The sequence below is a fragment of the Mesoplodon bidens genome (assembly GCF_964165515.1).
Source record: "Mesoplodon bidens genome assembly, chromosome: 13".
In the NCBI taxonomy this organism is placed as follows: Eukaryota; Metazoa; Chordata; class Mammalia; order Artiodactyla; family Ziphiidae; genus Mesoplodon; species Mesoplodon bidens.
The window spans coordinates 32,773,936-32,801,477 of record NC_138169.1 but is presented as its reverse complement, the minus strand read 5'-3'; the positions used below and the strand labels follow the sequence as shown (position 1 = coordinate 32,801,477).

Sequence of the window (27,542 nt, the reverse complement as noted above, 5' to 3'; positions counted from 1 at the left end):
ACAAAGCAAGCAAAACTTTACTAGAGCAGCCAGCCCGAGCCCCTAAGCATCGCGGCGGGTTTCCAGTTTCCTAGACGCAGGGATCCCACACCCCACTTCCCCAGTCCCCGGCCGCCTGCACCCCGACGCCCCGCCTCGCCCTCCCCGCCCCACCCCACCCCAGGGGGGCTGGTGGGCGTGTATTTGAATCCGGGCTAATCGGCGGCCGGCGGGCGGGGCGGCCTGCCCGCGCCCCTGACAGCCCAGCGGCAGGAGGAGCCCCTCTGCCCTGGGAGCCGGACGGGCCGCGCCTCCCCGCCGGTGACCGGTCCGGTGCGCTGGCCCATGCTGGTCCCCGCCTTTGTTCTCGGGCCGGAGCGGAGACATGCGCGGCTGACGATGGAAGTAGAGGACTCGGGCGGCGTGGTGCTGACCGCCTACCACTCGTACGCGCGCCCCCAGCCGCCCAGCTCCGAGCCGCGCTGCGCGCCCCGGGCCGCCGCCAGCCACCCAGGCAGCAGGTACCCCACCGCGCCGAAGGGGCAGAGGTCTCCTGGGCTGGGGGGGGTGGGGTGGTTTGTATGCAGCTGGGTTTTCCGCGGGAGCGTAGGACCACCGTCGCTTGATTGTTGTTTCAAGTTTTGGTGGACTGGATGAGTGAGCCTCCCGTTCTTTGTATTTGTCCTTGATGGGAAGTCTCAGCCGGCAATGGCTAAAGACGGTGGCTAGGAGAGGTTAGCAGCGGAGTTGCATTCTTGGTACAACTTGCTGATAATAGGCATATGCCTGATGTCTGCCAAATTCACCTATTGAACTATTGGAGATTAAAATGAAACAGCAGGGGAAAATGAAAAAAAAAGTAAAATCTATTATCTTAAATTCTCAAACACCATCGAGAATTTATTTAGTAACTGCATTTCACAGGAGCTAAAGCGCAGCTGGAGAGAGTCTCCAAAAAGGAAATCTCAGTAGACTTTTAAAAACAATTTTATTTCTAGATTTTAAAAAACCTTCCAATTGTATAAATACATTGGTGTCACTATTATTGCTAATGTTGACTCTGTCTATAAATGCAATTATAATTTTCCTTTGGATCAAAAGAGGTTTGAAGGCTTCCCACTCTGTGCATTTTAGATTTAATATCTATGTTAATTAATTAATGTTAATCAATCTATCAGTGATCGTCTGTTTGATGCAAGATCAAGGCCAGTGAGACTATTAACTAAACGAAAATATTAGACCCTTAGGAAGTTTCCTTCTGTGGACAAAAATATTACACTGAGATGATTTGATACCTGACACATATTTAGGAGAAGTATTATTTGTTTAAATGTGACATCTGCAATGGATCCATTGACGAATGGTTTTCTTTACGAGTGGGGAGATGTGAGTAGTGTGCTTTTTGCATGTTTATTTTCAGTCATTTTTTTCTCATACTTTTATCTTTAGTTATGTGATAAAGATTGTTTCCTAATTTAATTGACTTGCAAGGCTTTCAACAGATTGTGACTTTATTTCAAGAAATATCCTCTTGGCTAGCATCCATGCGAAGAGCAAACTGCATTGGCATGAGATCTGTGTTGGGCTTGGCTAACAAAGAAAATATTGTTTCTTCCAAAAAGAGCAGCATGAATGAAATCTAATTTTTATATACAGACAATGAGAAAATAACATTTTTCTTCCAGTTTTAAGAGCTGTGCACATTATTTTAATGAAGGTACAAACTTGCGTTTGTCTTTAGAGTGTTTTCTTTTCTAAACATGATCCTTGACTGTAATTACTCCTATTACGAGTAACTAAATAGATATACATGGTTTGGTGAGAAGTGGGGGCCAGGTTTGTGCATTTTTAGATGGTCCTGGTGTAGCTGTCCTGTCTATAGCTCCCTGCAGCTGTCTGGGAGCAAGAGCCAGATTGTGCCATTTGGGCAATCCAAAATTACATCCCTTTCCATAGCAAACTGGAGAAGTTCCATTAACTCAGCATGTGGTCTCGTGGAATAATAATATACAAGAGCACAAGAGTTGCCTCTCATAGTTAGTGTTTTACCATACAGTTGCCAATTAGATTTATGTTGCTCCAAGTTTGCATTTTTGGTGACTGCCCTGTACCCTCTGTATGGGAGCCTTCGTGCTACTCACCCTCCGATGCAGGAGATAGACGACCCCCGCCCCCTACAACTAAATTGTGAGAGAAGAGCTTAATTCCTTGGTTCTCAGTAACAGCGATCAAAAAGAGGTTCCTGTATTTACAGGGAGCCCGAGGACACTATCCATCATGCGTCTGGTAACAGAAGTAATCAGGCCTGAGTTATTAACCTTTGACTCACTAACTACTGATCAATACTCTCTTTCAAGCCAAGGAGCAAGATTGTATTGTTCCACTTATGAAGAGAGCACTCTCTCTGTCAAGAATACCCTTTCCTTTAAATCGCCTACATATGTGTAATGTATTTGTGGAGTACTGACCACTATGGCACTAGGAAGCATGGGCCATTGTATCTGACTTTCTAAGTATCATCTTTCTTTAGCTCTGGGTAGCATAGTTTCATTTCAAAGCAAGCCATCTCCTTATTTTCCAAGCCTATACTTCATCTAACTTTATGTGCTTTTGATTTTTTTTTTTTTTGGCCTCTTTTTTCCACTAAAATGTAGTCTCTCTCTCTCTCTTTACTATTCTCTTTTCTTCACTATTGTATCCCAAGTGCCCAGAGTAGTGTCCGGCCACTGTAGTAGCGCAATAAATTAATGAATTCCTACCAAATGGCCAAGATAAAATGGAAGGATTTTTAACAGTATGTCAACCTATTTGTACCTACTATGTGCCGGGAACACAAAAGGCATTAGTGATACAAAGAGAAATGAGATGAAGAACCTGCCTTGAGAATGTAGCCCTTGACCTTTCAGACCAATAGGATTTTTAGAAAAAAGCTTGAAATAAGTGGCAACATTTCAAAATCAAGAGGCTTCAGATATAAATCTGGACATCAGCTTCCCATTAAAAACAAACAAACAAACAAAAAAACCCAAAAAAACCCCTAAGGATCCAGCAACTGAGGCTTCCATGGGCTCCATTACACACCTGTCCCTGTTACTCTTCAACACTGAAGCTGGGTGTCCACTGTAATTTCTTCTGGGGCCTGCCCATTTTATTTTATTAAAGTGAGTAGCCAGTATAAAGTGTACTTGCCAGTTACTCAGGCTTGGGGTCAGACTGCCAGACACTGTTCATCACCTACCCCATTTCCTACCATGTGACCTTGGGCAGCCTGCTAGCATCCGACACCAAGGAAGTGCCTGATAATTGTTAGCTGCATTATTACTGTTACCGCTTTTAATCACAGCTGTTGACGTAAAGAGGAGTAGAACATTTTTGGTACCTATCCCCCAAACTTACTCATGCAGGGAAGAGACTCAGGAGTACTAAGCATTTGTTGCGAGGAGGGAAAGCAATTCCTTATTTCGCAAACATTCTATATTTACATTCTGTTGTAAGGATAAAAGAGGACGAAGGATTACAAATTCTCAGTTCTGTTGAAACAAATGGTTGGAATTATCTTTAGAATCATGTGATTTTTAGAGAAGCTAAGCTCCTAGACCCTTATTCAGAATCGAGAGTGAAAATGTTAACATATGTTCAAAATGATTTCACTGACAAAATGAAAGGTAGCTGAAGATGAAGCTAGATCTTGTTTTTCAAAGATTTCCTAAGCTATATACAAATAACATATACAACATTTTTTAGTGGAGGTATAGTATAAAATGGCTATGAGTATTTCTGATGTTTATCTCAATATACCATAAACTTCCTGAAAGAGGACAAAAATAGAGGAGGAAAAGAGCCAACTGTTCCTGAAAAACAAATATAGAAGCTCCCCGAGGTTATCCTAGGAATTCTAATTCTATAGCAATGTTAAAACTTTTGTCAAGGGCATATTGTTTCCTAATAGCATAACTGTTCATTATAATGGGAATGATTTGATTAAAATGGAATTAGTGATGAATAGAAAGTAAATATTTTGTTTGTGGAAAAGGCTAGAGTTGGCAACTTCTCCCCTCCTTCAAAAAATGTTTGGAACCATGGTCTCTATATTCTGCAGCCAGCAGAGGTGGGACCGAGCCATACCTGCCCTTGAACTCCAACCCTGTATGGCCTTCCCTCTCCAGTAAGTGGGTTTCTTTTTTTTAACCTTGGCAGTGTGCAGAGAAAGGGAGGTAACACCCCCCCCATTCCTCTGCACCAGAGCTCAGTATTTCTACCATGTAAGCAGGGGTCTTGCTGGGGCTGGGGGAGCCAGAAATGGCAATAAAAGTTTGTTGACCTGGGCTAAAAAAAAAAATCCAGGAATGTACCACATATTTAGTGGTACATTCCTGGATTGAAATTAATTAATTAGAAAGACATTTATTTCAAGGCGCCAGCTCTTGTTCAGTTAAGCATTAACGTAGGTCTGTGTGAGCTTACAAACATATACACAGGTACACCAAATTCTGGGGCATAGTAGGTATACTTTTCTAGAGAATTCAGAAAGAGTCATGGAAATAGGATTCTTGGGAGAGAATGAGGTATTTATAGGTCATTCTTTACGTGATAGCTGAAACCAGAGTTGGTGGCTCTGGTTTCTTTTTACAGTGGGGTCCCTGCTGATTGTAGGTGCCTCCATATGTAGAGCTGTTGGAAAACATCTGGCACATTTCCTTTGATCGTGTCATTTGGCTTAACATTTGGCCAGTTGCTCTGTCCATTTTTAACCTGCTCATTTCCCCCTGATCACTAATCCTTAATGTATCCGAAAAAATTCAGGGAACTTAGAGTGTTGTAGAATCATTTTCATGTGGCTGAAAATGATAACTTTCCCTTAACTTTTTATTTTGATGTAATTTTAGACTTCCGAAAATTTGCAGAAGTGGTGCAGTAAGTTCCCATGTAACCTTCTCCAGCTTCCCTAATCTTCCCTAAGATTAATATCTTGCAGAACTGTGTTCTATTATCAAAACCAAAAAATTAACACTGCTACAGTACTATTAATTAAACTATAGACTTTATTCTGATTTCACCAGTTTTTCCATTAGAATTGGAATTTTTCTGTTGTAGCATTGAATTCGGGATCCCACACTGGATTTAGTCATGACTCCCAAACCTCCTACAATCCATGACAGTCTGTTGTCTTTTGTGACTTGGCACTTTTGGAGTACCAGTTGGTTGTTTTGTAGGAAGTCCCTCAATTTGAATGGGTCTTATGTCTTCTCATGACTGGATTGAAGTTATGTGTTTTGGGTGAGAATTCCACAGGATGATGTCAGGCCTTTCTCAGTGCATCATTTGGGGGGTTCACGATGTCGCTGTCTCGCTAATACTGATGTTAGCTCTGAACACCTGGTTAAGGTGTTGTCTGCCAGGTTTCCCTACGTAATTAATAAATATCTTGGGAGAGATACATTTTGACTGTGCTAACATCCTGTTTCTCCTCAGACTTTCCTCCTCTGATTTTCATGTCCATCTATGGATCTTGCCAGTAACATTTATTACAGTGATGTTCTAATAGTGATTTTCAGTTTTTCTCAGTCCTCCTACGTTTGACTTATTTTACATACTATAAAATCCACATTCAGTATTCTCTCTAATTTTATTATTTGTGGCTTTTTTTGCCTTTAAAAAGTCAAAATGTAATCTAACCTACTGTTTTTTTTCACAGTTTTGCCACAAAATACAATAAAATGGCTTAGTTTTATCTGGTCTGAGTTCATGAAACCTATAAAGATAAATTCCCTAATTTTCAAAATCTATGATTTTTTGAAAGCAAAATTTTGTTACAGGCTTAATAGAAAAAATAATCAGAAAGTTGCTAAATTAAATGCTGTGTTCAGAGAGTGTGGTTATTAGGTCCCACTTTGCCTGGCACTTGTTACTGAGGCTGTCCTTCTGTTTTCTTGGTACTATGCTTGCATCTGATGGGAAACATTTTCCCCTTATCAGTGTTCCAGAGATGTTACTTGAACATTTACAAATGTATCATAACTAAAGCAAACATTCTAATTTGCATATAATCAAAATTTCTTCTCACTCCATCCTAAAACCAAACTATTTCACTTTTGAAGTCATATCCGTTCTCTGTTTTCTCAATCTGTGGTCTCTAGATATCAGTTCTAGCAAAGATTAGAAGTAGAATGTTATACAGAAAAGCAAATGAAGGGAGTAAAATGTTCCTCAGGAGAAAATTTTGGAAATAAAGTTTATCCACTTAAACAGTAGATTTCATTTTGTTTTTAAGCCTCTTTGGATGAATATATGAAGTCAAATCTATCTTTAGTGCAGAAAAGAACCTTTTCTAAACGACTATCATCATTAAGTCAGTAAGAATTACAGTGCTGTAGTACAGGCACTGATTGAGATGTGGATGTTTTGCTTTAATAGTAAATAGCCTGAGAGTGGCATGGACATATATACACTACCAAATGTAAAAGAGCTAGCTAGTGGGAAGCAGCCACATAGCACAGGGAGATCAGCTCCGTGCTTTGTGACCACCTAGGGGGTTGGGATAGGGAGGGTGGGAGGGAGGGAGATGCAAGAGGGAGGAGATATGGGGATATATGTATATGTATAGCTGATTCACTTTGTTATACAGCAGAAACTAACACACCACTGTAAAGCAATTATATTCCAATAAAGATGTTAAAAAATAAATAGCCTATATTGGTGTATTGTTTTATTGATTATATAGTTTAAATATTATTTATTGTCATTGTTGTTTTCCTTCTTTTCAGGCAGACCTTAAAGCCTTTAGCAGTACTTCTGTTCTTCCTAATATTGCTATTTTTAACATGCTTTGTAATTTACTTTTGATTAGATAATCAAGCTTGTTGGAACTGTGTAAAGAAAATACTGCTCAAAGAACTAAAATGTATAATCTAACAAAAGATTTTGATAGCATTTATTTCAGTTTCCTTGATAATTTTTTGGTTTGCTTGTTTGCTTTCAGTTTCTTGCTATGTTCTGGTTACTTGAGTTAGTGAGTTTTGTATAATGTGTTGTTCTTTATAATGGGGAATTTCACGTATCCATTTCTTTGTGATTATTAGAGGACGTGCATCAAAATATTAATGTTGTGTCCAAAAGTGCCTAAGGTGGGAACTAAAGAAAGTAGTAGATTGTTTTACTGTATTTCATCTTCCTAAATATCTGTGGTTTATGACACATTCTTTGAGTATCAAATGTGTTATATCAGTCTTCAACAAATGAATATTTATAGGTAAAACTATCCATTTGATAGGCATTAAGTGCCAAGTAATTCCAAGTGTGGGAGGACGTATGCTAATATCAAGTTGAGAACCAGCTGTGGTGTCTCATGTTACTCTTAAAAACTAATTAAACCTATGCATTCCATTTCTGATCCCTTCGATGAATAGATGATGACTGCACACAAACACACAATACCAAAGACAGGAAGGAGAAGGAGAAACTGGAAACCAAAGGCAGAGTAGTATGTAGTAGTTTTAAATTGTGAAACACTTGAGATATATTTGTACTATTTTAATAATTATAAGTTGTGGTGCTGATTATCTTTTCATATAAGAGATAAATCTTTATTCCTATGTTAAATTTTGTGGTCAGCCACAAAATTTGCTTTTGTATATCTGTAATGTATAGGGACAAGAATTCCTTTGAAGTTTCCTGTTCAGTATTCATTTATGAAAATCAGTTTAGAAAACACTGGACAGTGCCTTTGGCTTTATACAAAGGTCCATCAATGGATTTATATTTTTATAGAGCTGTAGAGAAACCTGACAGGTGTTTAGAAAAAATGTTAAACATACTAAAATGACATTATAACTGATAATATGATATTTGATCTCTTTCCTCCCCACTTTTCCCTACCTTCATTACCATACTGAAAAATTCACATAGTAGCCAAAGTTAACAGGTCAGTGGTTGGGACTAAACCCATATTTAAGTGGCTGTGCTGTAAAGTGAAACACAAGAGGATAAATGTAGCTAAAGAAGTAAGGACTAGACCTCCTTTCTGAAGACTTCCTTCACAATAGTAGCCAGAAGGGTTTTTACCTACCATAACAATAATGATCCGTTGGTAATTCATCACGCACAGTCCTGTGGTGTCAATTCTTAAAAAAAAAAAAAAAAAAAAGGTGCCAGCTTTTATTGATAGCTTACTGAGCCTGACATGCACTGTCTCATTTAATCCTCACCACAATCCAGTGACATGGGAGGAAACTGAAGCACAGAGAAATAGCCCAAGATCACACAGCAAGATAATGACAGCCCTTCTAGGATATTGTGGATTTAGTGTTTTTCTGCTGCAATTTGGTTATAGGTTTATTGAGAGCAGGGACAGTATTATCATATCCCTGCTTAGCAACCAGCAATACTAACTTTCACACAGTAGATATTATACTCAGTTTTGATTTAGTCTTTCCTTTTGCAGTCATGTCTATTCTGTGTTAATGGAATGAGCATGGAGCGAATTAAATATGAATGGATATAAATAGTTTGAGAAATTTTGTTGCCACTTGAAGGAAGTAAAATAATAGGATTTTTAAAAATTTTAAAACTATATACTTGCCCATCTTGCAGTCTTATTTAGGTAACTATGTTTTAAAATAGACAAAATATGCTACGGAAGTCATTCAACTTGACCAGGAAAGTGAGATCCAAGCAATGAGTTATAGGAAATCTTCCTAGGGCTCTTTTTTAGGCAGAAGGAGGGGAGGGCAATTTTTAATCCTCTAACCCTTAGGTTCATGTTCTTAGAATTTTTCATGTTAGTTTTATTAATCGTTTTCTTTAACTACTAAGATTTCTATGGTTAAAAACATATTTTTCACTTTGTTCCTTCCATGTGACTTATAACAGTTCTTAATTCAGGTTGAGAAGCAATGCTCCATGAGAATTAATGGGGTTTTCCTCTCCTGTCTCCTAATATTCAATCAAGTTTTCACCTTATCTTGATTTTGAAGCCAACCAAGGGACAAGCAGGTCCTGGACCATGCCTTTGTGAAGACCAGTTCTGTTCAAAATGTTACTCAGAAACTTAGGATAAGTTAAGATAGGTTGTGCAATCCAGTCCGGACCCCGAGCCATCCCTGGTCTCCCATCAGCCTGAGCACAGTCCCTGTCCCTCAGTGACCTTGGAGCCATGGATAATGCTGAGCCTAAATTGGGCTTCAAGGATTTCTGTTTAGGAAACAAACCCAGGGCCCATTGTAGTCTGGACTTGAATCTTCTGGGGAGGTCAGAATCAGAGTGGCCTCCAGGCACTTGTGTTCATTTTTCGAGGTATTCATTTTGATAAACTTTGTTTTTTAGAACACAGGAACTACAGAGGCTGGACGGTCATTTTAATTATACCTAAACAGTGTGGTCTGGGCTTCTCTGCCAACTGCCATGTCATTAGAAGTCTTCTCTAACTATTTTTAACTAGCCAACTTGTTCAGAGTGTATTACTAATAGGAACTAAACATCATGAAAGACCAGTAATGAGTGAGGACTAATCTCTGTGGTACAGCTGGGAAGCAAAGTATGGAAAAGTGTCTTGTCGAAAACCTCTCAAGGAATAACCGACTTGTTGAGCCAGGCTCTGAATTTGTTCTGCTGACCCCTTGTCACCTGCTCGCATTACCACGGCACCTACTGAGGCCCACAGCATGGACCAATGTGTTCTGGGTGCAGTCAGGCCACCAGCAAGGAAAACATGGAGGAGGGGAAAACCGGCTTGCAGATGGGAGAACATTAAAGGTCTAGGACTGGAGAAAAGGTGGTGACCGTTAATGAGAACGACATTTCCTTAGCTTCCTTTCAAACACTGTTACAACTCCCCTTGCACGTTATCTCACCAAACGTAACTTGGAGAGTCTCGAAAACACACTTGCTGCGACTTTTCATTGGCATCTTAAAGAAAAACATTTGCTGACCTCAATAGAGTAAGCAATTAAATGGGAAAAGAGCTGACTGTAAGTTTCCGTAGATTCTGTTTTGAAAAAACAGAGGATGCCTGGCCCCTGTGATTTTTAACATACCACAACTTAACTTCTCTCCTCCTCATTTACAAAGCTCAGTGATTACAAGGTCGACTTGGCAACTGTTTTTGTAAAATCAAGATTGTGCTTAGTTGCAGAAGGCTCCACTCCAGAGGACTCCCACCTCTTCAGTTGCTGGAAGCATGTAATTGGAAAAAGCAGGCCCTGCTCTGCTTGTTTAAAGCTGTGTCATCCTTTGTGGGGCAGTGAGTCAACACCAGCTAAAACAACATGAGTCATTGCTTAGAAGAAGCCCAAGTGAAGCTGATTTCAATTATACTTATCCTAAACAAACATGATACTTCTCTTATCCAGACTCTTAAAAAAGTTCTTATTGTGGGAGTTAAAAAAATTAGCACCAGTTGTCTTTAGTATTCATGGAAGCACTTTGCACTCAGAGGACTTTTTAATGGGTCTTAAGGAGGAACTCTTTTCAGTTAATCAAATTTTACACTGATTTATTCTCTCTTCTGTCTCTTCCACTCTCCAACCCCATCCTGCTCGTACCCGATTCAGATCATTACTATTTCAATCTGGTTTCAGAGCTATTGGATTTAAATCCATAAAACCAAACTTGTGATCTTATAACTGTTTGCTCCTTCTGTTCCAGGATCCCCCAGTGTCTTTTTTTCTCTAGAGCATAACAGGTGGCTTTAAGGCGCACCGTGACTGTTTGGAAGGCTGATGCCCTTGTCCAAGTAAAGATGATGAGAGCCTATAGACTAGGGTCGTTCGAATATGGATGGAAGGGAGTAATGGAGTCTTTGGGACGACAAGCAATGAAGTTGGTATGATTTGGTAATTAAATGCATACTGGGGACCAGGAAAAAAATCTTGAGTTTTTGTTTTAGTGTTATTAACTGAAATTGAGAATTCTGGTGGATGAGCAGATTGTGGATGGGAGAAGTTTGGCCTGTGAAATTTTGAGCTCAGTGTATATACCCAGCTGATAGCTGGCTATACAAGTTGGAAGCTTGGGAAGGAGATCAAGGCCAAGACTTCTAAGCTATTTGTTCGTGGGAATCTTCAGCATTTGAGAGGTAGTGAAAACTGGGACTGGATGAGATCTGGCAGGAGAGAATAGAGAACAGAGTCTCTATAGGGACAGCAGTCGAGCACAGGTGGAAACCTGAGGAGCAGTGCCAGTTAGGGAAAGGCAGAGCTGTGGGAGCCTCTGACGGAGACCAGAACGGGGCATTCTGGAAGCCAAGGCATTAGGTTCAGAATGAGTGGACAGCCATATCAAGATAGCTAAGTGACCAGTAAGGTCAAGACTAAAAATTGGCCACCAGATTTGTAGCGTGGATAACAATGAGGATCTTTGCGAACGTGGGTTTAATGGAAGTGAGAGGCGGAAGCCTGTTTGCTGCAGGTTGAAGGGTGAGTGTGAGGTCAGGAAATAGAGGCAGCAAGTGGAACCTGTTGTAGAAGCTTAGCTTATGGGAAGGTGAAGAGACCGAAGGGGGGAGCTTTTAAAACTGAGCAAAAAGAGCTGAAAATTGGCTAAACGTCAAGAAGGAAACCTAGCATTTCTAAAATGCAAGATTAAAACACATGTAGTCTCCTATTTATAATCCTTTGATAACTTTTTGCATTTAGGATGAATCTTTATCACTAGCCCCACAGTAGTGCTTAAGTGCGTCTGGAACAGGAGCATTGTCTGTTTTCTTCGTTGCTGAATCCTTCACTACCTTCCCCCCCACCCCCCGCCATTAAAGGGCCTGGCACTCAGCGGAGTCTTAACAAATTGTTGCTGAGTAAACACAGTGGGGGCTGATTTGTGGAAATGTGGCCTCTCCTTGCGTTGAGAAGCATCACTTCCTTTGTGAGGTCTTCCCTGACTGCTTCCTCCTCAAGCCGCGTTGGTCACTTCCACCTTTGTGCCTCCTCTACCTCTGCATTCTTCTAGTATTGCACTTACCCACTACTTACGGTAGTACTTAAATAGCTGACCTGGAGTTTGTTGATGCCCTGGACCATGTCTTATTTATCTCCGTGTCCCTGGCCTAATTCAGTGACAGGTACATATATGCTTTTTGAGTAAATTAACAATTTATTCATTAAATAATGGTGAAGGTAATATTCCTTTTAAATATATGATGATAGCTTCATAATTTGCTATTATTTTTGACCCTAGAAGTATTAGAAATCTTGGATTGGTGTTGTGTTGGAGAATATACTGTTCTGACCTTGCATACTACCTGCTTTCCCAGAATCTGCTAAATTAGCCTTTAGTCATAGGATAACATAAACTCTTGGTAATATGCTATGAAGTAAAGAATGATTAATAAAAACCAAAACTGGCAACAATTGTAAATGAACATGCCATGACACATAAAACTGAGAGCAGTATGGATAATTAATAGAAGGTAAATATAACCTCCATTGATTTAAAGATTAAATTTTGCTCAAGGGTCATTTTACTCATTAAAAGAAGAAGAACTTGAACTCCTGATTTTTACAATAAAAGTGAAATTGAACAGCCATCTATTGAGCCTCTGTATGCCATACACTCTGTCAGGTTCTGGGGCTGCAAAAATGTTTTAATAGTCCTTCAGTGAGAATAGATGGACTGTTAACAGGCGTTTCAGCTGCAACTGAAGTGCAGCTCCTTGAGGGTAGAAAGGAAGTCTCTCTCTCTCTCTCTGTGTCTCCCCAGCATTAGCCCACTGGCCTAGAGCAGACACTCAGTATTTGAATGGTTGAAAGAATGATTGAGGAAAAATGCATGAGGTGCTCTGGGAAAACAGAGAAGGTGTAACTAACACTCGGGGCTCAAATTGATGTGGGTGAGAAAGGGGTCAAGGGAAGCATCTGGGAGGAGTCATAACTAGATTAAGCCTTAAAGAATCAGCATGACTTAGTAGGAAGAATGAGAGTGGGAAGAGTTTTTGGCAGAAGAAACAGTCTGAGGAAAAGGAAAAGCGATTATAGCCACAGTTGCTGGTGTCCTGAGGCCACGTGACATGAGACCAGCCAGCGAGGGGAGAGACCACTTACTGTGCATTTTGGGTAAAATGATGAAGGTCAGACTGAACTCGGTTACATGCCCAGTTTCTTCATTAGAATAATGAAGGGCTTCCATTAGCTGACCTCTAGATCCCTTCTAACACGTAAATTCTCCTTTTCTCAATTGTTAAGTTGGAAATGAAGGTAATTAGATAATTCTAGATTTTTAACCAAAACACAGGTTCAGACCTGTACTAATTTTGTAATAACACTTTTCCCCTTCTTATTTAACTCTGCCTATTTAAATGATCTCTTGGGTACTTATGCTCTCTGTGCAGTAAGCATGTATTGTTGCCTAATTTAGTACCTTTGATTACTCTTAAGTAGAGTTTGGTTCATTTCAAACAAGCTACCAAAGTCAGATTAATATATCAGTAAGGTATTTGTCTTTCAGCTTTTCTTTGAAAAATATAGCCTGTCCAATAAGCAGAACTGATTTTTATTTCTCAGATGATTGTAGACTGGTAGCTCAGTTAATAGGAATGCTAGATACTGTTGAAGAATGCCATGGCACTTCATTATTTTTTGTTCAGATTTAAAAGAGCATTTATTTATAACTTAATTTTTTGAAAGATACATTTTTATTAATATCATATGTGCTAGATTTAACACTTCTATTTGGCACAATATTAGAATAAATTTAATGTAAATTAAATAAAGCAGAGACTTCCAAGAAACATGTGTGTGTGTTGTTGTATATTTTCTCTGTGTTTTTTAATAGTCCAACAACACATACACACAATTTAAGGAGACAAATCTGTTTCAACTATTTCCTCATTTTCTGCTTTTGAGTTTTTGTGAAAGACTAGGTCCCCAAACTGAGATATCCGATGACATATTGCAAGAATGTGCCTGTGAGGGAAATGGGCACAGAGGCCAAGAACCTTCCCTTCCCCTCACCCTCATCACCATTCCTATGGGGAGAAATTTATATAATGACAATGATCCTAAAGATCTTCAAGATTTCTGAAGACATATCCCCAAACAAAAAAAGCCTTTATTTAGTGATAATAGTCACTTAATAAATTTTAAAGTTGAGATATACTTAATATAAAGTAAAATGCACAGTTAAGGATTCAGCTAGTTGATTTTAAGCCGTGTAACTGCCATCCAAAATAAGATATAGAACATTTCCATCACTCTGAAAGTGTCCTTCATGCCCCTTTTACTTCCTGCCAGTTTCTGACTTCTATCACCATACCTTAGTATTGCCTATTCTTGGAAGTCATAGGAACAGAACATTACAGTATGTATTGTTTTGTGTCTGCCTTCATTTCCTCAGAGTAATGGCTTTTGAGATTCAAACACATCATTTCATCAGAGCCTGAAATTGGAAAAAATGTATGTAAACCCTTTGGTGGTTTTATTTTATTGTCGTACCTGATTGTCTTCCAGCTGTCCCATAGGTATCGGCTGTTACATAAAAGAGGGGCTAAGTGAGGGAGCAGGTTTAGATGAAAACCCATCACAATATCAAAATCTAGAGACTCATCTCTCCATGGTGGACCCAGGCAGAATTGGGAAGTAAACAAATTTATCTTTGGTGCCTGCTCAATTTGCTTTGGCTTGCCTGGGCCCTTCCATTTTCCTTCGCTGTCTCAGATAGGGATCATTTGATTACTACTAGGGGACTATCTGCTTAACACTTGAGACATTTTGCCTTTCCAAAGCATATATACATTTTGTAACTTCTAATGGTGAAATTCCAGGTCTCATTCAAGGAAGAGAGGCAAGATCTTTCGGTAGGAAGTCACAATCCTCAATGCACATCTTGTAGAACTGAGATTGGCTATGTTTTCCTGCAAAAGACCAGTATTTTGGGCTTTGCTGGCCATACAGTCTCTGTTGTAACTCCACCATCATTAGCATGAAAGCAGCAATTGATAAACCAATAGACATGACTGTACTATAATAAAACTTTATGTACAAAAGTGGGCAGTGGGCTGGACGTGGCCTGTGGGCCCTAGAACTCAGTCCCCTAATGTAGACAGCTTCCTGGTCTGCCTACTCATGAAACTTGTAAGCCTATAATAGCAAGATACAGAGAATTTATTCTCTAGAATACATAAAGCTGAAAGGAACTGGGGGTTGTATTAGTAACAACCTCTCACCTTTCAGCTAGGACACTGAGTCTCAGAGTAGTGACTTCTCAAGGTCACAAGGAGTCAGTGGAAGAAGAGCCCAGACTATTCAGAACCCCCAGGACTTTAGCCTAGTGTTCTCTGCCCTGTTCAGTTTGTGATGGATATGAGTCACATTACGTCAAATATACTATCAGACTGACATTTGAGGAAACTTGTCTTAGCTCACATATTTTAAAGGAATGAAAGACTGAGAGAGAGAGAAGAAAAAATTAGGAATTCAGTGGTAGTATTCCAGAAACCAAACCAAGGGTTGGCTAAGAAAGAATGAGGGTTATACATTTAGCAAACAGGTTAACTGATCTAAAAAACCAGTATATTGAACACTTTGTCCAAATAATTGTTCTAACATTGTAAGTGTGTGAAAAAAATAAAAATTTAACTGAGAAAATAGAGACCTCTAGATTTCTCTGTCATTCAGTTCATTCATCCATTTATTCTTTCTTTTAATTTCTTTCTTAGCACGTATCTTCTGAGTATCTTCCCTGAGGGCACTGTGAAGGATCACAGCTAAACAGGATGGAGTTTCCGTGCTTGAGGGCCTGTTAAGGGAGCCCGAGACCATTGGGAACCATGTCTTATTTAGCTTCATGCCTCTGGAGAGAACACAGACTTGGCTTCCTAGAGGAGTGGTGTTATAGTTGGGCACGTGGACATACTGGGTGATGTGGGTATCCTGGTGTATGGGTAGGGTGTGCAGCAAAGGGAGGGTATACAAGGGGGCTCAATTCAGCTTGGATGTACTGAGAAATGTGTGAGGGAAGTAGTGGTAATGTCTCTAAAAATATTTGCAAGATTTTATGTGTGGGATGGGATTGGCTCAATGAGTGAATTGTCATAGAGATATTAATTGTCACAGCCAAACCAATGAAAATAAATTAATGAGAGTACCTCACCTTGGGAGGGTGTCTTAAACTCCTTATACATTTCTTTAAAAATTAATGAAAATTTGTTTTGAAAGAATCAGACTGAAGCACAAACGTAATTCTTTTAGAACTTTATTACCCACCCCCCTACTCTACTCGCCCAGTCAAATAACCAATACAAAGTAGCTTATATCTTGGGAGTAAGTGGCTTAATGATAATCGCAAACATATGCTGGAATCCTCGTGGTTCAGCCAAAGTCCCATCTTCAGACTTCACATTTAGCATAGCTTTTATTCCCATTAACCTGGCTTGCAGTTGGGTGACACAGCTGGATGACAGAATTTTCCTAGTGTTGTGCCCCAGAGGGGATACAGGGCAGATGGGGGGAAGACTAACTCAACACTAAGGAAACCCTGACCCCCACATGCATTTTGGTAATTCCATGAAGGCAGGAATGTTACTAATAATTACCAGAGCAGATTTTGTAGGTCATCTCAAACTTGGTCAGCTGCAGTTAAGCCTGTGGCTGCTGGTGTTTGGAATGCACCCCTATTTGTTTTTGGAAAGTGGTGAAGGAGATTCAGTTACAGGTTTTCCATCTTCCTGGAATTATGCTACTCCTAGAATAGAATTCTCCACATACCCAAGTGTGATTGGACATGAAATTTAGCAAGTATTCAATTAAACGAACCATTTACTGTATCAATACCTACTTTAGGGAACTATTTTACATCCAGAATATCTTTTTTTTTCTGGTGTTAGGGTGAATTTATTTAAAGCCAAATTACAAAATGTATTGTCAAAATTATTTGATGAACTACTGAAGCAAGGTAACTTTTCACAGACAGCATGTGTAGCAAATACTATCTTTTAATTTGGTATTCATTGCTCAAAGATATACAAATGAAGGCAAAAAGTGATATATTTTATGTTTCCTTGATACTTCTAGCTTGTGCACCTGAGTTGTATTTTTAGATACCGAAATAGGAAGAGTTATTTTTTATCATGTAGTTCTTAGCTTTTTCAAGTCATAGAATGCTTCGAGAATCTAATAAAAGCCTTAGACCTTTATGAAAAGTACACATATGTATGCTGTCCAAGTTTGCATGCATTTTCAGGTGATTCGTGGACCGCAGATGAAGAAGATATTGGTCAGATTATTTAAAATTTCCTCTCTTTTTTTTCTATCCAGGGTATCTTTACATTTACAGTTATCAGGACCATTTCATATACCTGGAGAGTATACTTAATAGTATTCAGAGTGTTTCCCCAGGACTTGAGGTGAGCTTTGAACGACTGCTGGACAAATTCAATATAAAAACAGATAGAATGCCTGCTGTTCTGTGTGTCTCCCCACAATCAGGACACTTCTGGGTGGCATTGCTGTGATGGCCAGCGTCTGGGCTTGGGCATTTCTGGCTGATGTGAGAAAGCCAGTAGGGCAGAAGCGGGGGTGCCTTGGGCTTATGAGATAATACCTGTATGAATGGGATGTTTCTGTTCTCAGAAGTGAACACTGTTGGCAGTCAACATTGAACGAGATCAGGGCACAAGAAGGTAGTGAGTTTTCGCCATTCTCGAGGAAGGTGTAGAGGACACAGAAGCCTTTCAGGATCTCACACATGAGGGGCGGGAAATCGTATAATTGTTTTCTAATAGGAAGACAAGGTAAATCAATCCCCCCCCTTTTTTTACCCTCATACCCACAGTCCAAGTTCGGTGTCCTGAATGGGGGTTTGCTTGGTGTTTCTAGTGCTTTCCTTGGATCCCTGTGCAGGTGTGTGATCTGCACACGAGACCACCAGTCCCTAGTCGTGTGTGCCAAGACAGAGAGGAAAGTGTTTGCTTTTGTAAATGAAGCATTTCTGCGATTGGTGTTAAGGCTTCTAGTACCTCTCTGACCAATATCATCGTACCACGAGGAAAAAAATGTTTGAGCTGGAAGTGAATCAGAGCAAACAACTGATCTGGTCTGTTTGCACATTATCTATTCAGTAGCCGTACCACACTGAAAATAGATTCAAGAAAGGTGAGCTGAAGTCATGAGTTGCCAATTTGTAGCCTATCTTTATAGGAAAGTTAAAAAGGTAGCGGCCAAACAAATGCTGCTTTTGCCTACAAACATTCCCTGGCAGCATTGTCCAACAGATTTCTGGACTGGACAGATATTTCTCCTTCTACAGGGTTTTATATCCTGCCTTGATTACATATAGCCTGTTCATCAAGCAGTTTATAGCATATTTGAGGTCCCAAGAGTCCTTTCTACACATCCTCCTTCCCTTGCTGGGAGAGCCTTCTCCCCAGTCTTCATCTGGTTAAGTCCTGTCGTCCCTGGGGATTGGACCACAGCTTCTGTCGTCTAGAAAACCTGCCCTAATACCTTTTCCTCTTCTCTTCCAGTCTGTATCCAGTTTCTGTCCTTTGAACCCTGGGCCTACTGCTGCCCTCAAGTTATTATTCTTGATGATAATGCTGACGTGACTTCTCTGTAGCTGCCCCCTGTACTCCACTGCTCGCAACCCCCTAAGAGCTGGAGCCACGGCGTGTCCTTACGATCTCAGTGTCCAGCACCATGCCCCATAAATGTCTGTGAAATGGAGGGAAGGGGGCCATGTATGATTTTTTTTTCCAAAACTAGAAGACAAACTAATCAACTCTGGTTAAAATTTATTGTAGGAGACAGTTTCTTACAATAAGAAAGAGAAAATGAAACACTGAAGAAACACAGGGAAATGCTAATCAGAGTCAGGTTCCACATGGTCAGTTGCTTATGCTTTCACTTTGTCAGATTTTCTCTCTTGTAAAGAAAAAAATCCCTGGCAGGTAACAGAAAAAGGAAATGCTTTTGTTTTTCAAACTGTAAAACTAGAGCGTCCATGACCTCATTTGAGACAGTCGTTCTCGGAGATAATGTGTCTCCTGTTAAAATGTAGCATCTAATTTAGGACTCAGTAGATAGGGATGATTCAGAGGATATTAGAGGATATAATTTTAAAGACTGGAAAATAATGGCCATGAAGAATATACATAGAAATTGAGATTGTTGGGACTGGGGCGTAGAAAGGCAAAATGAGCCGTGCCAACTGGGTCAACAAGAAGCCTCAAACCGGTGGGCACACACATACTTTACTGGGGTGTCTGAAGTATCTACTGGTTCTCTACTGGGGTGTCACATCTGGAGATGGCACTGCCAGGCCCAGTAAGAGCAGCGGCAGCAGCTTCATAGATCACAGAGTACAACAGTGCTGTCTCTGTGATGGTGTAAACTATGGTATTTGCTATGTAATTTTCCTTTCTGATTTTAGTTTGATTTCCTTTCCTTGAAATTCTCTAGGGTTACGAAGTTAATTGGCAATTGCTAAGACAAGAAACCAATTTTTCTATTATAAGAAGTAGCAAAGTCCCTGTCATTTTGAAGACATGGCTACAAATCTTTTTTAAAAATACCAGGTGTCCGGGAAGTCCAACTTCATAAAGTAGTGTTTAATTAGAAAGGAAGGAGAGCTACATTTGTAGAACAGACCATTTGATTATACTTTAACTATTAAATTGGTTAATTTTCAGGGTGGCCATTCTCATTACATGCATTTAATTGACATTAAATTGTATTAAGAATTTAATTTTAGCTCCCTTTACGAATCTGCCAATGCCCATTCACCCTTGGTAGACTAATAAGATCTCTACTCAGACATGCTTTTATTAATCCTCATTTCTACTCTGGGAGGAAAGCATGAGCAGAGCCAAATGGAATTCTTTCCCCTACTGAATTTAACAACCACGGTTTCTGGAACTGTTGCAAAAGAATGTGAACATTATCATAACTTATTGGGTCCTCAGACCCAAATTCAAACAATGAAGCAAAACAGACCTCCTTATCTATTCTGATTGTATCACTGGCATCACAAGTAAACCAAGGACTAGAGCTTCACTTTCAAATTCGAGCTTTTGTTCGATCCTGTCTCTAACTCTGTCTCTCACAGTCTTTTCTGTCTACATCTGAGACCATTTGTGTCTTCAGTTAACACAGACCTCGTGCGGCGTAGCATAGGTTCCAGGCTCGACAAAACCAGCTGCTGAATTCACTCCAGCCTCTGTACAACAAGAACCATGTCTAAACAGAAGGGACTCTGTGAGCTGGGCTCCGGATGCTTCTCATCTGGGGCAAGGTCAGTTCTTAGCTGGAATTGCCGTTGGTAATTGCCGTTTGGTACACAGGCTCTGCCTCCTCAGCTAAAGAGCACGGACAGTGGACAATGTGGTCACTTGTTCCTCTCCACACTTCTTTATCATCTTGGTCACAATTCAGGAATGCAGAAAGTAGTCTCCTAAGAAATGCCTCAGTATCATCCCACCAAGGTATGCGTTTATTTTTCCCTCTTTATATGCTCATAATCATTCTATGTGATTTTGTCTTTGACACAGATTGAGGATGATTTTTTTCTATTGTTGCTATAAACACTATACGTAGGAGTGTGATGAAGTAAAAATAGAGCCTCAAGCCTCTCAATAAATCAGTAGCTTTAGTGTCTTACAGAAGTATCACTTAGTCAAGTGATTCTGAGTCTAGGCTATAATTTGGGAGGGCACAGTGAGATAAGAGCCTTGGGATACCTAGGTGCCAGTGTGAAATGGTACCTGAGGGCTGATTTTTTGTTTTGTTTTTTTGTAAGGAAAGTGTCCTTGAAAGAGACTATTAAATAAGACTGTTAAATATTTCTGCTTACTTTAAGTACAATATTGCAATTGTAAAAGGTTAAAGTAAAAAAAAAATTTGACGTGAGAGCCACTGCTTGTGTCTAATTAAAAATAAATCTTCAAATTAGCCTTTCAAAAATTTTTTTAGACATTCCTATTCTCTCTAATGTAAAGGGACAGTAAGAACAAGTATCTTGTTTTCAGTGAGACCAAACTGAAATCAGCTATATTATTTTCTTCTCTGTCCCCTATCTGTATTTGTGATTCATGGGGATAATGCAATCATATGATTTACTCTGTATCACACAGTAAAGTTCCAGCTCATTCAATAAGTGCAGTCCATAGTTGGAAGGAATAATATATAAAACCTCACACAGTATGAGGTTTAGTTAGAGACTGACCTTTAAAAATTATTCTTAGTAATATGGGTATTTTTAAGATAATTGAAAGGATGACATTTAGAGAAATGGAATTGAATGCTTGGAGGTGTCCTCTTTTTGTTGTTGTTTTAAAGTTTTAATTCTGATGGTCTTACCAGAGCTGTGGCTTCTGCGTGTGTCTGACTCTAGTTGACTTTCATCTTGAAACATTTCACCCCAGGCATACTGATTTTTGTCTTAGTAACTATTGTCCCTGTCCATAAAAGACAAAGAGATTACCGAAATTCCTATAGGAGTGTAATTGTAAAGCTGACATACAGAGACATGCTCGTTTTTCATGATTAAGATTTGGTCAAATTTTGGTCTGTGTGTTGGCGAACATGTGTTTAAGTGTCACCTCATCGCTCTAAAATATGTGATACAATTGATTCTCTGTTTGCAATGACTCCAGCTTTGTTCAGGATATCTACTTATTGCATAAGACCACTTTCATGAAGGAACAAGGTAACAGGTAACTAGGAAGTAATGTCTATTTAAAACATTATTATAGAATGGAATGTATAATTTGCCTTTGACCATGTGACACTCAAGCTGTAATTACTTTCCTTACATCTTTAACAAAATTCACTTCTTTCTATTAAATGTGATCTTCAAACCTTATAGCAGTTTCTCCCCAAAAGGTACCACACATCCAAAGCAACTTTTATAGAGAACCCTTTAATGATATGTCATTATCATAGTGAGATTAAACCTCTTTGGATAGCTGAGGCCGTTTAGTGGAAATTAAAGATGAATACAGTTCTATGTTGGGTATCATAATCAAGATAAGTTTAAATACTAAGATCTGCAGAACATGGTCAAAACTTTTAAGTCACTAAGCAGGACATTGTAGGCTATTGTCTCCCTCATACTGATTTACACTGGCATGGAGCACTTTCCAGAACTAGTGGTCAACTGTACCCTCAAACATCTGTAGTTATGTTGACCAAGATAAGAGTAAAACAATGCAGTTCAGTGCTTCAGGGCACGTAAACTAATCTCCTATGGATGGAGGGCAGGAATTTCCTCCCTTCTCTCTGTAGGTCAGTTTCCCAAGGATCTTCATAAGCAATAAGGTGAATGAAGCCTAGGAGCTGGGAAGCTTTATTTGTCAGCTGAGTTTCCCAAGTAGACTGTACATCTGAGTGGATAATTTGATCCAAGGGTAGGGTGGTCAGGGGTTTTGTGTAAGGAGACCAAGAGTAATAATTTTTCAGAAGAATTATAAAGTGCTATGGAGAAAGCATAGGCCTACTAAGGCAATTGCTGAGTTGGGTGCATTACTGGAAGTGTAATGTGAGAGAGTGAATAATGAACAGTGGCTTGTTTCCAAAAAGTGACGATGGAATCCTTAAGAACAGAAGTGTCACTAGAATGGTTATTATAGAACAGAAAGTATTGGAGGAGGAAAGGGAGTAATTTGGCAAAAGGATAGAGGGAAATGAAGTCTTTGAAGATAGGAAGAGGCAGAAAAAAGGGAAATGGGGAAAAGCACCACTGAGCTCATGATGGTAAAAACAACTGATTTTAGGATGAGGAAATTAAAGAATCAGAATTATTAAAACCAAATGCAGCACTTATCAGTTTTTATGCAGATGTTGATCCTCAGAAGATGAATAAGAGATCATTTGAAATTCACATGGTGATGTACCAAATCCTGTAAAGTGTTTGAGAAGAAAAGCTCAGTAGAACTCTCCCTTTTATGAGCATATATGATTTTAAACTAACATTTATTGAGGTAACTTTATGTGACTTTAGTTGCACAGAAAGTTTTTAAATTATATATGTCTTGAAGTAGGGAAGGAGGGTGTTTGTTTTGTATTGATTTTGCCTTTTAGAAGTTTTAGAGGTAATCAGTAATCCTAATTAATTTTACAGGTAGAAAAAACTGAGTGAAAGATTCTTGTTGAATAGAAAGCTTGGGGATGGGACCATGAAACAAGAAAAAATGTGCATAAAGATAATGGAATCAATGCTGACAGTGAACAGCCATTGGTTGTTGTTGGCATAGACCAATAGCTTCTGGAGTTGCTAAAAGGAATGACCTGAAAATAATACAATAAAGAGATTGGATCTGAATTTTGTGCAATTTGACTTGTACCAATTACACTGGTTGTGCATAAGTAAGATGACTATATACTTTCTTGTCCGAAATGGGACACTTTTAAAAGTGAAAGTAGGTGCTATACAATCATGCCTGGACAGCAGGTATAAACTGAGATTTTTCTAAACAATCTAGCACATGTGGTCACCCTATGCCTGAGCCCAAATACTTTAAAATGTATTCCACATTTTCTAAAATGAATATCATTCCAGGACAACATTTAAGCAATTTTTCTGTATTATCAATAAGCACCAAAAAAATCAGTTTAAGTTAGTGTATGTCTCAACTATTAGGGTTCATATATTGGTCACAAAGGAACTGGGCCATTTTGGTCATAAGTCAGTTTCACTTTCACCCTCTCCAGTATTGAAATAATCAACTCTGTTAGCTTTTTTTTTTTTTTTTCCTTTTAGTGGGCTTGTTTTGCATTATTTTATTTCATTTTATTTTATTTATTTTTGGCCCCGCCACGTGGCTTGCGGGATCTTAGTTCCCCAACCAGGGGTCAAACCCGGGGCCCTGGCAGTGAGAGTGCAGAGTCCTAACCACTGGACCGCCAGGGAGGAACTCCCCTCTGTTAGCTTTAAAAGAAGCAAATCAGGGCTTCCCTGGTGGCGCAGTGGTTGAGTCCGCCTGCTGATGCAGGGGACACGGGTTCGTGCCCCGGTCCGGGAGGATCCCGCGTGCCGCGGAGCGGCTGGGCCCCTGAGCCATGGCCGCTGAGCCTGCGCGTCTGGAGCCTGTGCTCCGCAGCGGGAGAGGCCACAGCAGTGAGAGGCCCGCGTACAGCAAAAAAACAAAAAAAACAAAAAAAACAAATCAATGTTGAAGAGCAAGATTTCTGGCTCTTCTACTGACTTGGGCAAGTTATTTAGCCCTTCAGCCCCTCATTTTCCTCGCTGGGGATAATAACAGAATTAATGTCCTAGACTTATTGTGAGGATTAAAGACATCAATATAAGTAAAGACCTTAGAACAATGATTGCCGCATAGTAAGATCTATGTAAGAATTAACTTGTTATTCTTAATCTTACTCTTATTCATATTCTTATATCCCCATGAAGCACCGTTCTTTTTCTGCACAGTCCTTTGAATCATCATTTCCTGCCCTCCTTCCCTTCCCCCTCTCCCTGTTCCACCTCTACCACCTTAATGTATTGAAAACCTAAACACAGGAGTACCTAGCATAAAATATCCTTTCTGACCCTTTTCAGAGAATATGGCCTGTTTAATAGTCATCACATATGGGAAATAGCAGTATCTTGGGGAACATGAAACTGATTAGTAGAGTAAGCCACTCTTCTTTAACATGGTGAAGTTTGGGAAACAGGAGAAAGCTCTGTTATGTACTTTGTGGAGATAGAGAGGGAAGAATGGGGAGTGGAGCAGGATGGAAGGACAGGAAGAGAAACAAACGGAGCAAAACCTAAGAAGTAAAATGGGTCTAGAGAGATGGGTCAGAGTCAGAGATAAATGAGAAGACAAACCTGGCCAGCATTGCATATGAGGAGGAGTGTATCTGAATTAGGCATTATAGGGACATACTGATGATTAATGCAAAGTTTGGATTGACAACTATCATGATGTTACTACCCTCGGGAAATAAAATGCATACAGATTTGGTAAAGGAACAATTTAAATAGTGTTTGATGTTCTACCTACCTATCCTACTGGATTAAGAATTAAGCCATGACAGGGTACATATAATTTTCCAGAACTGCATGATCTCTCACTCTTTATGTCCTTCTCTCCATCATTCCAGTTAATGGGACCTGTGACATCAGAGATACAGGACCAGACTGAATAGCCAATGTTTTTAGCAACTTTGGTAAATTCTTTAAAACTGATGTCAAGGGAGTTTCCAGAGTTCAGTAGAATAAAGCATTAAACACAGAGTTGTTCACCCCACAGAAGCAGGACTGGATATCAGGCTTTCACACTGCACTGCCCCAGAAGAAAATGAATGAGTTCTGCTCCTTGGATTACCTGTCAGGAGGCTTTGAGGATGGTTTCCCCAGGGGTAGACCTCAGAAGTTCCATGCCAGAGCTATATAATTTTGACTTCGAGGGCCATTTTCCAAGTGCTGTGAAGTCCATTCGTTGTGCTGTGTTAAATAGCTATTTCTCAAGTTTATTTAGGAAACTGAAGCTTGAGGAATGATTATTCTTACATGTCACTGTATGGGATTGTAGGTCTGCTATAAATATCATTTAGAAGATTCAAAATAAGAAATTTCTGTGGCAGACATACTATAATTGTATCAGATGAGAAATGGGGATGGAGGAGGTGTTAAAATCCATAGAGCATATATAAGATGCTGTATAATAGAGCATATATAAGATACTCTATTCTTCTTTGGTTTAGGGCATAGAATTTGCTTTAGAGTCTGTTGCTTGCTTATCCTTTAATATTGCTCCAGGAAGCAGGAAAGGATAGAAAGGGAAATGTAAATTATCCGATTTTCCTTCTGGATGGTTGGGCTAGTTAAAGATTTGTAGGTAGACAGACCTGAACATGAGGTATTAATGGTATTTGTGGCTTTTTCGCTCTATATCTGTCCTTTTATCATCTTAGATAAATGAGAGTTGTGGTTTTTAATCAGGGAAGATGAAAGGCAAGACAGGAAATGATTTATTGTGAGCAAGAGTCAGGTAAGGACATAGGACTGCTTTAGATTTGTTTTAAAATAATATGGATCTTGTTGCTTTATTAAATGGGTTTTTATTGAGACTTTTTAATACTCATTTCACATGTAACATTGTAAATGTAAGTTTGAATAAAATGCTGACTACAATCAATGAAAATTTAATACTTAGCAAGCATGGAGTGGGCTTTTCCTTTTAAATGCTTACTGTTTTCTCCTAATCTTTATTTCATCACAGATACCTTATGTATAATTTGAAAGGAGGCAAATTCAGATATCCTGGCAGATGGGGATTTAGTTCTTACTCTAATCCTTTTAGACACAATTTCTAAAGTTTCAGAAAATTTCATTAAAGAGTTGGTAGGCAAATTTGGAACAAATCAGATTTTTCAAAAAGAAAAGCTTAGAAATGAATAAGGAAATTCTAGTTCTCATTTAGAATATCCTATTGGTGATCAATAAAAGCCCCACTTTGGGTATACTCTTTTTTTTGTTTTATACCTTTGCAATGACTTATCTTCATTCCTGTGATTGTCTAATTTATTATTAAAATGTTACTAATTTTCACCCAGTTATCCCTGCATGGTTGGTTAGTTAAAATACATATACATGTGTATTTAGAGCTTGTGCTCTGCACCTAACAAGTTTAAGTAATTTAAATAAGTCAGAGATGCTTAGGGGACATCAGACTTAAATGAGTGAAGGAACTGAAATCTACAGCTCATCTATGACAGGAAATGAATATGGAAATTATAAGAGCAGAAATGAAAAGTAAAAAGTAGCTATAATTTGAATACTTTCACAGATTCTTATCTATCTGACCTTGAAAAAGTTAAAGATATGACAGAGAAACTAGGCTTCCACACCCAGCTGCAGAGTTTCTCAGCTAAAAACAACCTGACTTGACAATTCACCTGGAAGTTGCTGCTTCCCACCGAGTTTAAAGGCAGAGTATCCTGCAGTCAAAATATTGGTCATAGGTGGTTGATTCTTTTCTCAAAAGGAGGTTCATTAAGATTGTAATCAGAACCTTGTTTGGCTCAACAAGAAGGTTAGGCTAAATGTTGGCTCTTTTGTAGGAGAGGGACATCCAGATATAATCGGGAATTTCAGGGGTTTAAGAAAAACATGTGATCAAAAGATGTGCAGTAGGAGTTCAAAGAATTCACTATGCTAAAAAATGATGGGACTCTGAAATGGACTTATATCCTAACTGTTTACGCCTATGTAGGTACAAACAAACAGACCTGTTGTGGAGAACAGTTAAGTGAATAGATAAGTTTTTTCTCCCTTTACAAACATCGGGTAACTTTAAAAGTTTGATGGCAGTAAATTTGCAAATACGATTGTTTTCACCTTCCAAGTCAAATTTTTTTTACAGTTTTTTTAATACTGTGATTGAAAGCAAAAGTAGCATAATTCATAAGAGAACTATCAAAGCCAAGATCCTCTTACCTTAAAAATAAGACTGTAGGGCTTCCCTGGTGGCACAGTGCTTGAGAATCTGCCTGCCAATGCAGGGACATGGGTTCGGGCCCTGGTCTGGGAAAATCCCACATGCCGTGGAGCAACTAAGCCTGTGTGCCACAACTACTGAGCCCGTGTGCTGCAACTACTGAAGCCTGCACACCTAGAGCCCATGCTCCACAACA

At 39.3% G+C, this 27,542-nt stretch overlaps 1 protein-coding gene across 1 annotated transcript in view; it reads left to right on the top strand.

Moving 5' to 3' along the window:
• The first annotated feature begins 222 nt into the window (after window positions 1–222).
• Window positions 223–27,542, top strand: part of ARHGAP28 (Rho GTPase activating protein 28) — a 148,176-nt gene continuing 120,856 nt past the window's right edge. The window contains exon 1 of the mRNA XM_081253051.1: window positions 223–500. Coding sequence (XP_081109177.1) covers window positions 325–500 — 176 coding nt within the window. The 5' untranslated portion in view covers window positions 223–324. The remainder of the gene's footprint in view (window positions 501–27,542) is intronic.